This window comes from Cryptomeria japonica, chromosome 2, assembly GCF_030272615.1.
Source record: "Cryptomeria japonica chromosome 2, Sugi_1.0, whole genome shotgun sequence".
Taxonomy (NCBI): domain Eukaryota; kingdom Viridiplantae; phylum Streptophyta; class Pinopsida; order Cupressales; family Cupressaceae; genus Cryptomeria; species Cryptomeria japonica.
In genome coordinates, this window is record NC_081406.1 from 493,120,852 (window position 1) to 493,135,540 (window position 14,689).

The following is a 14,689-nucleotide window of genomic DNA, read 5'->3' on the forward strand; positions in this document are numbered from 1 at the left end:
CTAGAAACAAATAAAGTCTTGTTCATTTTGACGATTGATCGTAAGCTTCCCAGCTTAAAGACAAGCTTATGATGATCTTCCTAGGTTTGACACTCCTAGGTTAATATATAAGATTATAGCAATATTTCATTTAAATAATATCTAAAAGTATAAATAGAGCTCAATTATTTAGAATTGAAATAAGAAAACATGGTTGAAAATGGTTATAATTGTTAAAAAAATAATAATAAAAAATATCGAATATATTATTTCATGTCAAATATAGCACAGTATAAATAACATTATAATAATTAGCATTATAAATAATTTGATAGAGGTTTTAAGAAATCTGTAGTACTTCCACCTAGGAGAGTTGAGCAAAATCCAGTTTCCATTCTGCCATGAAGCGTGGCCTACTATGTTTGGGGCAACCCTATGTTATTTTTTAGCCTAAACTCGCATAAGAATATAAATTAAAATAAATCCTTCATTGTTTAAAATTTAACTTTTATAAGAAAACTAAACAAATAAATACCCGATAACTGTAATCCTGTACCAAGAAGGTTCAGTTTGCCGTTGTTATCGATTGGTCTCATTATATATATACTTTTTTTAAACTCAGCAAACGGCACAACAAATGCAGTAGCTCGTGATTAATAAGTTTTAAGCGTAATGCTAGTATGTTAAGATACAAAGTTAATTATAAACACGTTATAATGTCTGGCTAATGTTTATTGTCAATACAATTGTTTTATGTTTCCTTTATTTCAATTAAGCTTAGTATTGGTTAGTTTACAGATCAATAGGACTTTGGTGTTTTATCAATGTTAGACGGCTGATGATAGAAACAACAGAAGTTCTGTTGGATTGTTTCTGTATATATAGCAGGATACCAAAGTATAGAAACCCCTCTATTTTTCACATTTAAACAGATACTAGAGACAATGTTTTGGCCACACCATTTCATAACGGAGAATAGTCCACTTTTCTATGCCAAATATCATAATAAAACCTGCTACTTTAACCCACAGAATATGCTAACAAAAGGCATTATAATTTATAATTTACATTAAAAAATAACTCAATTTATTTATATGACATCGATTTTAACCTCCATTTTTTATGCAGTTTGCTTCCAAAGAATGCTATTAATGGGGGCAACGATGTAAAATATTAGCAGCTATATCCTTTGAATAATAAAGATCAAAAGTTACATACAGTAGCAACTAATTTCAAAAGCTCTCCTTCAGGGGAATGGAGGTCTTCTGAAAGGATTCTAACTCAAATAGACTCGCACATCGTCTGTTTTTATGGTACTAATGTACACTAATTAGGAGCAATAATTAGTCATCTGTTGACGCCAGGCACTCATCTACCATCCCCAAGAGATTTGGATTCTCTAGCGCAGCTGCAACACGTTCCTTGTCATTAAGTTGCTTGTTTACTGCAGCACAATCAATAATGTCATGCTCTTGAACTTTATTGCATAGGCAAATCAGCGTTCAGTGCTCATTCACTAGACTCGGAATTTTACATTTCAAAGCTTTTACAGACACATCATAATCAAATATCTACAAAAATATATTTTAAAACTCCGGACAGATAACCTGAAAAGATAGATAACCAAGGCGATAGGAATAAGCATAGCCAAAGTATAATTTGAGGAAGAAAATGAAGAAGAAAGCTTATTACATTCTATGACACAAATGTGCTTGCAAATATAAAAACATTCCACAAATGCCAAAGAAAGGGTTAAAAGACAACCTGCAGCCTCTGTTGCATGAGTTCCAGGTGCCACTCTAATATCCACCTACTCAAAAAGGTAAAAGAAGATGAGAAAGAATCATACAGACAAATACAAGCATCATTAAACATATATTCATGAAGAATGAAAACAAATAGAAAGATCCCTTTCAAACATGTGTAATTTCCTTTATGCTAACTAAATTCAGTCAATCTTGGGAAGTATGAAGCGAGGACAATGCATTTGGAGATTCCGTCCTCTTGATTTCAAAGAATATCCAAACACACAACCTATTGGAGGCTGCCGTAGCCAAGGTGGGCCTTCCAAAATGCTGTCTAACTAATCATGGACAATGTTGTGAATCATGTAGCTGCAGGAAGACTTGTTGTGGAGAAATACTTTTACTTTTTGGACTTCTCATGCAGCCCATTGCTTTGATCTTATGCTAGAGGACAAAATGAGTGTTATTAGACATATTGTGGAGAAAGCCAAGAACAACAACAAATAATTCTCTAGGAATAAGGAGAGCAACTACCATCTTGTATCAGCGATTACAGACAATAGGTAGCACCATCAAGACCATAGGCCATTACATGCAATCGGGTATTTCTTGAACTGCAGAATCTATTTTGATGAATAATTTAATGTTAATGAGCTTACGGGAGACCTCTGCAAATGCATAGAGGATAGTGCTTGATGATAATACAAGTGAAACTGTAATGTCCCCTTTCGGAGATATACCTGATTTTGCCCAAAATAACAATTCCCACAATACAATTTATTTACATATAGTATTATAGTACATAATTGAAATTCAATTTACAGAAAAATTGTAATCAATTACTATTAAACATTAATATCAATGATCTAAGATCACATACAAATAATTCCTAGTGAAAACATAGCATCCTACAAGCATTGAATCCAGTTTATTTTAGCATATTTCCAACAGACAACCAGATTAGAAGAATAATGGTAAGGCCTAGTAGGATGCCCGGGGACTGTTCCTCACAATTAGGCCCAAGAGCGTGAAACAACCAACCAAGTCAATTCGACCCCTTAGACCACAAGCTAACCAACTTGGGGTGGGCTACTTAATTGAAGGACGCCTGGATACTGATTCTTCACAACTAAGACCAAGAGTATGGGAGGACCAACCAAGTCAATTAGACCCTCCACAAGCTAACCAGCTTGGGGTGGGCTACTTCATTGGAAAAAGGCCAGTACTGCTGCACCTCCCTACCATGTTTCTGCACTAAACCAGATATGATTGCATGTAGGAAAATTAAATGAATAATTATATTAATGTTTCTTAGTGGATTGGCAATTTAAATCAATAAGTAAATTAAAGATTCATAGGAGATTTCATAATAGACAATAGATTCAACCATATTGCATACCAATCACTTTGCTGAATGCAAATGGCTGCCTTTTCTGAATTCAATTTCAGATCTCAGAATTCTTATCTGGTCAATGTCTTTTTCCAAGAGAGGACCTTCCTTATATAGTCCTCGAGAGGATGAAAAGTTGGATCTCTTACTAAGAACACCATCTTTCCAAATGAGGCGTCTCTTCTTAACTAACCACTGCCCCTTCATCAAATTGTGGCTTCTTGGAATCACTGCTTCTAATGATTTGTTTAAAAACAGATCACAGATCATGTGAAGAGGTACTTTGTTCGATTATTCATTAAGAGGAAGATTTTCAAATATGTTTTATTTTATTTTTTTCTTACTTATGGATGGATCATGAAATTGGTCTTATGGCAGGAGCATGACAGTCTGCCCTTCCCAAGATTGCTCGTCCTCAAGCAATTTTAAATTTGGATGATCAAAGATGCTCTTTCCCAAGGGGCGTCTTCTATAGGTAGATCCTTTCATTTAACCAAATATATCAGGAATTGTCTTATTCCTTAACCTCTTTTCTCGCATATCACGAATGGCTTCGGGCTCCAAGATTAACTTGCCTTCATCATCAAGCGGGGACAATTCTGAACATAGAGTAATATGCTGTCCCAGTACATTTTTACAGTGGGACACATGGATGATATTATGGATTATGCTATTTGCCGTTAGTTCCAACTTGTATGCAATCTCTCCTATTCTTCTTAAAATCTTGTGTGGCCCATAGAATCTAGGTTTGAGTTTCTCGGCTCCACTTACTTTGATTGATGATTGCTTATAGGGTTAAAACCTTGGGAAAACTAAGAGCCCGACTTCAAATGTCCTTTCAATCCTTCTTCAATCAGCATATATCTTTTGTTGATTTTGTACTTGAAGCAAATTATTTTAAGTGTATTCATAATGTCTACATTTTGTTGCACAGAGTCTTTGGCCCTTGGTACGCGACTTCCTGGAAGGATTAAGTCTCCAAATGAAGTTGCCTCATAACCATAGAAGACCTTGAAAGGACTCATTCCTATTGACATGTAATGTCTGGTGCTATAACAATATTCCCCGAGGTGTAACCACTTGATCCATGCATTTTGTTGCCCCGTAGCATAGTTTCTTAGGTATCCTTCTAATTATTTGTTAACAATTTCTGTCTGCCCATTGTTTTGTGGATGGTAACTTGTACTTGGCGTGAGTTCTATTCCTACTAATTGAAAACGTTCTTGCCAAAACAAACTAAAGGTCTTTGTCGCTCACGATGTTTCTAAGTAAACCATGACGTTTAAAAATTTCCTTGAAGAAAATATCGGCTATCTAAGGAGCTCTATAGTTTGTGGATATTACAATAAAATGTGCATACTTGGTAAGGTGGCCCACCACAACGTATACAATCTTTGCTTTGCACCTTGGGAAGCCCTATTATGAAATCCATGGAAATATTTTCCCATTTTTGGCTAGGTATGGATAGGGGTTGAAAGAGGCCTGCTGGAAAGGTTTGTTTTGCTTTGTTCCTTTGGCACGTTAGGCATTCTTGAATGTGTTTAGGATGTCCTTCTTGAGACCCTTCCAAGAGTATTTCTCTCTTGCTTATAGACTTTATAATATCCTTGGTGTCTAACTAAGGGGATGTCATGGTATTCTCGGATGATTTTCACCTTTATCTTTGAGCCTAGTACAAGATATATCCTATCTTTGTATAGAATGAGTTCTTCCACCACTTTATATTCTTCATTTTGTAGATTTCCTTCTAGGATGCCATTTGCCCATGGATCTTTATCATATCCAGCAATAACCTAGTTCTTCCAATCTATGAAAATGATTGTTATGGAGCATAAGTAGGGTTTGCAGGATAGGGCATCAACTAGAATGTTGTTTTTCCCTTTTGTATATTATATGTCAAAAGTATAAGCTTGCGGCTTGCTGACCCATTTTTGTTTTTAGTCATTTAAATCCTTTTGATTCAAGAAAAACCTTAGGCTGTTCTGGTCAGTTTTTACAATGAACTTTCCACAAACCAAATATTGTATGAATTTGGCTAGTGCATGCATAATGGCTAACATTTCTTTGTCATCAATGGAGTAATATTTTTCAGCTTTTGTATGTTTGAGACTTTCAAATGCAATTGGATTTTTGTTTTGCATGAGTACTGCTCCAATGCCTTCTCCAAAAGCATTACACTCTAATCCTAAGGGTAATGTAAAGTCAGGAATGGCTAGAATGGGACAAGAACTCGTAACCTCTTTAAGTCTTTCAAAAGCTTGTTGGCCTACTTCATTCCATGCAAAGGCTCTGCTTTTTGTTAAGTCAGAGAATGGAGCAGCAATTTTAGAAAAACCTTTGACAAATCGTTGATAGTAGCTACATCAAACCAAGAATCCCCTTAGATGGGTTAGGACTCTTGGTTTCGGCCATTCCCTTATATCCTTTATCTTTTCCTCATCCACACTCACCCTTTGTGCATTGATTTTATGTCCTATATATAGGATTTCTTCGAACCCAAATTCACATTTGGAGACTTTAGCATATTTTGATTCTTGATCAAGAATCCTAGGATTTCATCAAAATACTCAAGGTGTTCTTCCCATGTTTTACTATAAATCAAAATGTCATCAAAGAATACCAATAGGAACTTCCTTAGTTGTTTCTTGAATAAGTGATTCATATTGGAATGTTGTGGGGGTGTTGGTTAAACCAAAGGGTAGGACCAAGAATCCAAAGTGTCCATAGTGACATCTAAAGGCGGCCTTAGGGATATCTTCCTAATTCTAATTTGGTGGTAACCAGATCATAAGTCAATCTTAGAAAATTATTTTGCTCCATGTAGTTCATCAATTAGTTCGTTGACTTTAGGAATAGGATAATGATTTTTTAGTCTTCTTGTTCAAGACTCTATAATGTATACACATCTTCATAGTGTCGTCCTTCTTTTTTACTAGTACTAACTACTACGTGTTTGTGTGCGTTTTATCATCTACCAAACATTACAATAAGATACCCAAAGGTATTCTATCCTCTCCTGATAAATCACTGCTGATTCCAAGGTCTATATGTGCGAACAGGCGACTTTAGTGGGATAGCTACTTGGGTAGTGTATGCTGAAAATTTCAAGGGGGACTTACGTTTACAAATGCCTTTCAAGCTTCTGGACTTAGATAAATTTGTCAATTTCAGGCTCTCTTTTTTTGGATTTTCCAGAACTTCGACTTTCAAAAACAGGGGAAAAGGGGATAGGGTTTAAGAAAGCTGATCTAAACCTACAAATTCTGGAGACGGTATTAACTAGGTGTTCTCGGAAAACCACATTTTGCTTCGCCCCACTAAGAACAACTACACAAAGCGGGTGCAATCTTCAATGGTTTGTGCTTATGATCGAAGTTTTGGCATACACAGGGGATAGGCTTAGACTAACTTTGCAAGGCGAAATGGAAATCATCCATTCACCAGAAGTATGAGCAGAGATACACCGTTAATCAAATCCTTCACTCAATTTTAACAACTTTGAAAGCAAATCTAAATTAACTTCTAACTAATGTGTTGAGGATATTGAAACCATGTCAATCACTCAAATAACAGAGATTACAAACCCTTAAGAGAAAGCACACATGCAATGTATTATTTGAAAAATAACCTGCACGCAACAATATATCAAAAACCTCACACACCCTCCAAATGAGAGGAGGTAGCCTTATATAGTTTTTCAGAAAACAATGAATGGCCAAGATCAAACAGTGATCAAGGGCCCAGATTGAAAGCTACAAACCCTATTTAGGGTTTCTCAAAACTAACTACCCTTCGGCCAATCAGAAAATTACATTTGGGGACACTTGTCCTTCTTGCTAAATATGAACCATCAATGAAAATAGAAGGTTGTTGCATTGTGAAGTGTGCCCTCCTAGAAGCTTCTGGATAAGTCAGGTTCATTGAATCTGGACATGCTGACTTGGAACAATCTGATTGGTTGGAAGATGACGAGGCGCCACCTCAGCATGTTGGATATCTTACTTGAATTCTCCAATTTGTGTCAAGAAATTGTCTAAGTATGGAAATTTGATTCTTCTTGTCACCATCTGGTTCTGATTGGGAGCTTGTCTTTAATTCTTCAAAAGTTGGAAATTCTTTTGAATATTTTCACCAAGTCTAAGAACTTTTCTTTCTTGATGCCTTGAGATTCTTTCAAGTGCCTTGAATTCGGAGAAGAATTCCTCTAGGCCTTCATCATAATAGCTCTTCCCATACTCAGCCAAATTTTGGCCATCTTTATGCTCAGACGAACCTCGCTTGTGGACCTATCTTCAACTCTGAATTTGGCTTGAAACTCCATTTGTGTTTTCTGCGATGATCCTGCCTTTAGCTGCCAATTTATGTTGCGCAGGAGGGTAAAAAGCTTTGGATAACTCACAAATATGAATTGACATGATCGAAAGTTTCATTGTTCCGACAATTCTCCACGTTCAGCCAACATTCAAAACCTCCAAAACCAAAAAAAAAAAATTAGAATCCTCATTTTGAGTGTAAACTTTTAAGGTTTGATGGCAAAGTGTGCTATGATTCTCCACTTCCTCAACACTTTTAGCTTTCAACAAGCTGCGAACACTTAAAAATTTTAGAAACCCTTGAAAACTCATTATGATTTGAAGGTTTGGGAGTGAAATTTGTCTTTGATTACTCTAAAAATGAACTTAGTCCCAAAATCTGTGAAATGAATGTTGAAATCAGATTCGAATCCTGGAAAATGTGTGAAAATCAGACTAAGTCCCTGAAAACTCCATCCAAAATTTGGAAACCAGGTTGAAAACTCAATAAATCTTCCTTGAATACCCCTGTCACCTTCAGAATCTCAAAAAATATGTAAATTTGCTCTTCAAACCAATCAAGAATCTCCATCAATCTGCGTGTAAACTTGTGGTAAATGGTTGAAAATCTCAAACTTATACTTGGAATCGCCCTTAAAATCTTCTTTCAACCTGCAAAACTCTAAAAACTTCTCTCAAAATGTTCTTTACCTGCAGAAAACGTCTCTTAATTGCTCTCAACTTCCTCAAGAAATTCGAACCTCGTGTGTAAAAATGAGAAAGTGAATGAAATATTTGTATGAGGGTTCAATTTTATAATTAGAAACTCAGAAAATCTCTTCAAAACTTGTTTCCAATCCCTCCCTAGTCTTTTGAATCTGCAGAGAATGTTTCTAATTTTGTCTTTAGTTTGCAAATTGAACTCAATCTTCCATATTCTTCTTTTCAAAACTTTCCAAATCTGCACTCAGTTCAAACTTGGATGATAGATTCTGCTGACATCATCTTCTTGTCTTCCATTTTAGCAAATATCTTACTTGGGCGGACTTATTTCAAGTTGGGGAACTAAACAAGGCACCACACTCCAGCATAGGGCAGACTTTAGAAGATTGGTGGAGCAAGACAAGGTACCATACTTCATATTCATTCATACTTAACCAAAATCTGATCATTTCATCTTGAACTTGAACTCCTCTTCAGCTTAACATCTCATCTTCAAACCTGATCTTACCATGATCTGATCATTTTCCAGGCGTACTTTGGAGTTTGTTTGATCTTTCATCAGTGGGGCGGACTTCAACCAACTCATGACACCACATTTGTTCATCTTTTAGGGCGGAGTTTAGAGAATTTGTGGCACCACATAATCATCTTCATTAATACTTCCAAGGGCGGACTTTGAGAAGGTTTTAGAAACCTTGGAGAGCGGACTTCATCAGCTTCATGCCACATTGCTTGGGCGGACTTTGGAGGGCGAACTTTACTGATCGTGAGCTCCATGAAGGCGGACTTTATGATGTTTAGGAACTTTATGCAGGTTAGGCGGACTTTCTTAACTCCAAGAACCAAGGAGGGCAGACTTTGTTCATCTCTATTGCCATCACCTTCAAGGCGGACTTTGTTCCTCTTATGCACCATATTCCTTGACCAAGGGCGGACTTGAATGGCTTCTCTCCTTCTTGCACATGGCGGACTTTGAATGGGTTGTGCACCTTGAGGGCGGACTTTGAATGACTTATTCTCTTCTCAAGTGGGAGGGCGGACTTTCTCATGACCACTTACCATTCACTATCTCCTTAGGTGGACTTTTTCAAACTCGTGCACTTTTCACTTGCTTCCTACCTTAGGGCAGACTTTTTGGAGTTCATAACACTTGCTTGGGTGGACTTTTTGGAGACCATGACCATGCTTCAAGGCAGACTTTGGAGTTCACAAGTCTTAGGCACCACTTATGCCTCCCCTCAGGAGGACTTTGGCCACTTTCCTTTCATTGCAAGGCGGACTTTGAGCTGGCTATGATCTTAGGAGGGCAGACTTTTGCTTCCCCCAAACACCTTCAACTTTGACAAGGCGGACTTCTTTGGACTCCCTTTCCATCACCTTGGGCGGACCTTTTCAAGTTCATGACCTTCTCCATCATCCATAGGGCGGAGTTTATAGAGCTTGATCCTTTGGAGGGCGGACTTTTGGAGTTCCTGTGACAACACTATTACCCAGACTTAGAGACAGATTTGGAAAACTTTAAAATTTAATAACTTCTTCAATTTTAGCCAGATTAATGTGATATTTGAAATCCATGCTCAGGTAACCCATCTGACGCATCATGACCCCTAAAATATAGGAACTTAGCTTTTTGGGTCAAAACTTGAAAATCTTTGATCACAATCAATGCAGGTCGATGGTACCAGTGTAAACCCTAGGTCCCCACTCCGAAAAAGCAAAAAGCAGACACCCCTAAAAAATAGGGAAAACTTTCTAAAAATAGCCATACTAGGGATCGGGCTAAAAATGTCAAAAACGAAACTTCCTAAAAATAGGAAAAAGCAGAAAGCAAACTTTCTAAAAATAGAAAGTTGTAATTCATTCAAATCAATTGCTTTCTTCGTCCTTTGGCGTTTCTGGGCACTTTGACGGTGTCTACTCTTTTATCACTTGGTTTGCAAAAAATGACTTTCAATCCTTCGGACTCAAACTGTTCAAAACTTGACAAAACTGAGCAAAACTGAAGCAGAAGGCCACGAGACACTAACAAAAAACCCTAGAAAGTAGGAAAAAGGGAGGGTCCCCCATTTGCAATGGGGCGATGTGTGAAAAATGTCACAACACTACGGAGGAGGCAAAAGGACTAGAACTAGGTTGAATGTGTCCCATTTCAAGAAGCTTCTTAATGGTTTCTTCTATTTCTTTTTTAAATTTTTGGGGGTGCCTATAGGCTGTTGTGAATATGGGTTTATCCCCTTCTTCAAATTCTATGGTGTGTTCAAACCTCTTTTGGGAGGAAGTCCCAATGGGATGTTGGCAAATACCTTTTTTGTGTTTCTTCAGGATGTATTAAATGCCAATGTGTATGGCTTTGCCTTTGGAGGAAGACGAGTCAAGTGTCATACTTTGAGCAGCCCATTCCACCCGCCCATGTCTAGGGTTCTTTCCATCCTTTTGGACGAAATTACTCTTGGGGATCCATCAGATAATCCACGTGAGATGACTTCTTGTCTATTATGTTAAAAACTAAGTTCCATTTTTGGAAGTCTAAGTAGAAACGTCCTAAAGAGTGCAACCATTAGACGCCCACGACTACATCGGTGTCCCCCATATTTACAATGTAGAATTCTTCTTTGATTGGGTGCCTTCCCAAGGTGATGCTTAGTTGTGGAATCCTTCTTGTACACAGGGTAGTAAACCCATCAGCCATGGCTACCTTAAAGCCCTCAAAATCTATAGCTTCCAAATTTATTCTTGTAACCAAACCTTGGTCAATAAAGTTGTGTATTGCCCCATAAAGGCGGTTACCTTTTGTCCCTTAGAACACTACGAATTCAAAAGGGGTGGTATTTGAATGCTTTTGAGATTGCAGCTACTGTTCCATAGTCTTTTTCATCAAACCTTCTTCTTTTGCTTGGCTTTTCCCTTTCTTCTTCCACATACTTCTTCGTTGGATAATGCCTCTATGTTGCATGCTTGGCCTTTTTTCCACAATTATGTCCCGGCTCCCACTTCTTACATTGGTAACATAGCTTTTTCCTTCGAAGCTCTTCTCAATCACAATTATGTCCGAGCTCCCATTTCTCCTTACACCGAAAACAAACTTTTTCTTCAAATCTCTTCTTGGACAACTTTAGGAGGAAAAAAATTTTGATGCCCATCTTTCTTATAGATAGGTTTTGAGGTTAGATTTTTTCTTCAAAGCTCAAGGAGGGAAATTGTTTTGATGCCAATCTTTCTTATAGAAGGGTTTGTCTTTTGATGATAAGACTTCCAACCTTGTCACTTTTTGAATCACGTCTTCAAGTGTCATAGGATCAAGAGCACTTACCAAATCACGGATTGATTCTTTTAATCTTTCTATAAATAGGTAGGTAAGTCTACTTTCGGGAACCCCTAGTACCATGATTGAATTTTTTTGGAATTCCCTTACATAATTTTCTATGGTTCTGTTGTGATGTATTCACACATCGCCCCATTGCAAATGGGGACCCCTGCTTTTTGCTTTCTACGTAGGTTTTCTTAGCTTTGTCTTTTTTATCTTGGCTATCAATCTTTGCATTGGAGAGTTTCTAGGGAGCTCATTAGATTAAGATGAGTTAGTGTCCCAGGTCAGGTGCATTCGGGTTCCTTTATGAGGACCTACCCTTGAGATATTTCTTGCCTTAATTTGATGAAGTTTTGTGCTCTTAGGCTTTTGATTGATGTGAGGTAGACATATTTATCCTTTGAAGGCATCCATGGTCAAGTCTAAGCTTGAAAGTTTGACGAGATGAAGAGAAATTTGTGCTAAAAGGCCAAATTCGCTCCTGACCCTTCCAAAGGTACAGGAGAGAATTCCTTAAAGAGTCTGTCTTTCGCCTTCAAATCAAGATAAACTCCTATTCCAAACCCTTGACTAGGGCGAAATTGATCTAGAAGTGCACTTAGAGATTGAATTTGAACGAATTTTGGTCATATGCAATGAAAATTTGGGTGCAAACACCAAATTCGCTCCTGACCCTTCCAAAGGTACAAGAGCGAATTTCTTGAGAGAGAGATCATTGTCCTCATTTGGATAGGAAACTTCGTTTTAAGGTCTTGATTGATGATAGAGTCAGCCATTTTTCCCTTAGAGATGCATATCTATGAAATTTGAACATGAAACTTGAGCAAGATTGGAGAATTTGAGCTAGAACATCAAATTCGCTCCTGACCCTTCCAAGGGTACAGGAGTGAATTCTTCTTAGACTCCCTTTTTGCTCATATTTTGGATAAAAATCTCACTCTAGAGCGTTGATGGGAGAAGGACTAACTTGAACTCGCCTTAAGGGATGAATTTGAGCAAATATGGACTTAAAATTTGAGGGAGAAATTAAGAATTTGGGTGAACAAGCCAAATTCGCTCCTGACCCTTCCAAAGGGACAGGAGCGAATTTTTCTAAGCTCATGTACCTTGCCAAGGGACAGGAGCGAACTTAGTAGGGTCTTTAATTTGCAAGCAAATTTGAAATGAATCCTTGTTATGATCATAATATGATTGAAGAAATGTGAGGAATTTGAGCCATGAAGCCAAATTCGCTCCTGACCCTTCCAAAGGTACAAGAGCAAATTCTCTTGAAGCCTCCTTTCTGCTCCTAATTTGCATCAAATCTAGACTCCAAGGCATTGAGTGAGATCGAATGAACTTGAATGCACCTTAAACATACAATAAATGAATTTTGATCATCTTAAGAAGTCAAGAATTTGAGCATAAACACCTAATTTGCTCCTGACCCTTCGAAAGGTACAAGAGCGAATTTTCTTGAAACACCTTCTTGCTCTTTACTTGGATCCAAACTCACACTTCTAGGCCTTGACTGGAGGGTAATCGATTTGTACATACCTTTGAAGTGAGTTGTAACAAAGTGAAGTGATGAAAATGTGAGGGATTTGAGCATAATTGTCAAATTCGCTCCTGACCCTTCCAAGGGTACAGGAGCGAATTCTTCTAGAGCTCCCTCTTGGCTCCTATTTGGAACGAAACTCTCACCCTAAGGTTTGGCTTGGAGAGAAATCCACTTGAACTTGCCCTTAAAGGTGAATTTGAAGACTCTTAAACTTGAAGATTTGATGAGGAAGAGGGGAATTTGAGCTAAAAGATCAAATTCGCTCTTGACCCTTCCAAAGGTACAGGAGCGAATTTTCTTAAAACACATATTTGCTCCTTGTTGGATCAAAATCTTTGTTCCTATGGCGTGATTGAGAGAGGATTGATGTGTACATGCCCTTGAAGTAAGTGAGTTCAAAATTGAGTGATGAAATATGAAGAATTTGTGCAAACTTGACAAATTCGCTCTTGACCCTTCCAAAGGTACAGGAGCGAATTTGCTTAGGAGGTCATGTACCTCTCCAAGGTACTCAAGCAAGCTTGTTATTGATTGTGCTTTGATCCCAAATTTGAGTAAGGAGACCCCTAAAGGTGACTTCTTAGCATGAGCTAAGGCCAAGGCAACATGGATAAAGGTGAAAGAATGAGCATTTGAGTAACATCCAAGCCTAATGCCTCAATTTCACTCCTGACCCTTCCAAGGGTACAGAAGCGAAATCCTTAAAGGGACCTCCTATCTCACCTAGGGCATTGAATCGATCTCATTTTGAGCCAAATTGAGGGCAAATGACTTGAGCATGGTTAGAAAGGATCAAAGGTCAAGACCAAGACAAAGTGATAAGAAATAAGAGATGAACTAAGCCAAAGGAGAGATTTCGCTCCTGACCCTTACAAAGGTACAGAAGCGAAATTCCTAGGAGGTCTTGAATCTTGCCTTAGCTAGTGACCGAAACCTATTCCTAAGTAATTTCGAAGGCAAATGACTTAATTTTGTTGAGGAAAAAGTTGAGAGATGAAGGAAGAATTGAGCAAAATGCTAAATTCGCTCCTGAACCTTCCAAAGGTACAGGAGTGAATTCTTTCAAAATTTATACCCTACCTCTAGTTTGGGTAGAATCCCTGCTCTAAAGGCTTTGCCTAAGGAAATAAAACCTTGTCCACACTTTGGATCATGATTTGAGCAAATGAAAGTGAGAAAGGACAAAGAATTTGAGCATAAGTGCCAAATTCGCTCCTGACCCTTCCAAAGGTACAAGAGCGAATTTCTTTGAGGGCCTTGTACCTTGCAGAGGGTCCAAAGCGAAGTTAGTCTTAGACCTTCTTTGGGATCAATTTAGTGATGTCTTCATGTGAGAGGAAGTTGAAGTTTAAAGCCAAGGCAATGAAGTGAGAGCATTGAGGTTTTCACCAAGACCTAAGGTGTATGCTTCAAATTCGCTCCTGACCCTTCCAAAGGTACAGGAGCGAATTTCTCAGAAGCATGTCCTTTACCCCCAATTTCAAGCAAATTGCCCACAAGATCTTTTCCTAACATGATTTGAAGCTTAAATGATTTAAACAAGCAAGCTAAGTGGAAACCTTATCAAAACTTAAGCCTTATTTACCATTTGCGCTCATGTACCTCTCTGAGGGACCAGAGCAAATCTCTTTGAAAGGGGTGTCCTTCCTCTCAACTTCAAGCTAAAATTGATTCAAGTGTTTTCTTATTGATGGTTTGAAGAGGGAAACTCCA

At 37.9% G+C, this 14,689-nt stretch overlaps 1 protein-coding gene across 4 annotated transcripts in view; it reads right to left on the minus strand.

The window, feature by feature from the left end:
* Positions 1–1,025: 1,025 nt before the first annotated feature.
* LOC131873650 (protein AE7) overlaps positions 1,026–14,689 on the minus strand; it is an 82,146-nt gene continuing 68,482 nt past the window's right edge. For all 4 annotated transcript variants that reach the window (XM_059216687.1, XM_059216686.1, XM_059216685.1 and 1 more), the window contains 2 exons: positions 1,744–1,789; positions 1,026–1,423 (listed from right to left, as the gene is read on the minus strand). In XM_059216687.1, the coding sequence (XP_059072670.1) occupies positions 1,323–1,423; positions 1,744–1,789 (147 nt within the window). In that variant the 3' untranslated portion in view covers positions 1,026–1,322. The remainder of the gene's footprint in view (positions 1,424–1,743; positions 1,790–14,689) is intronic.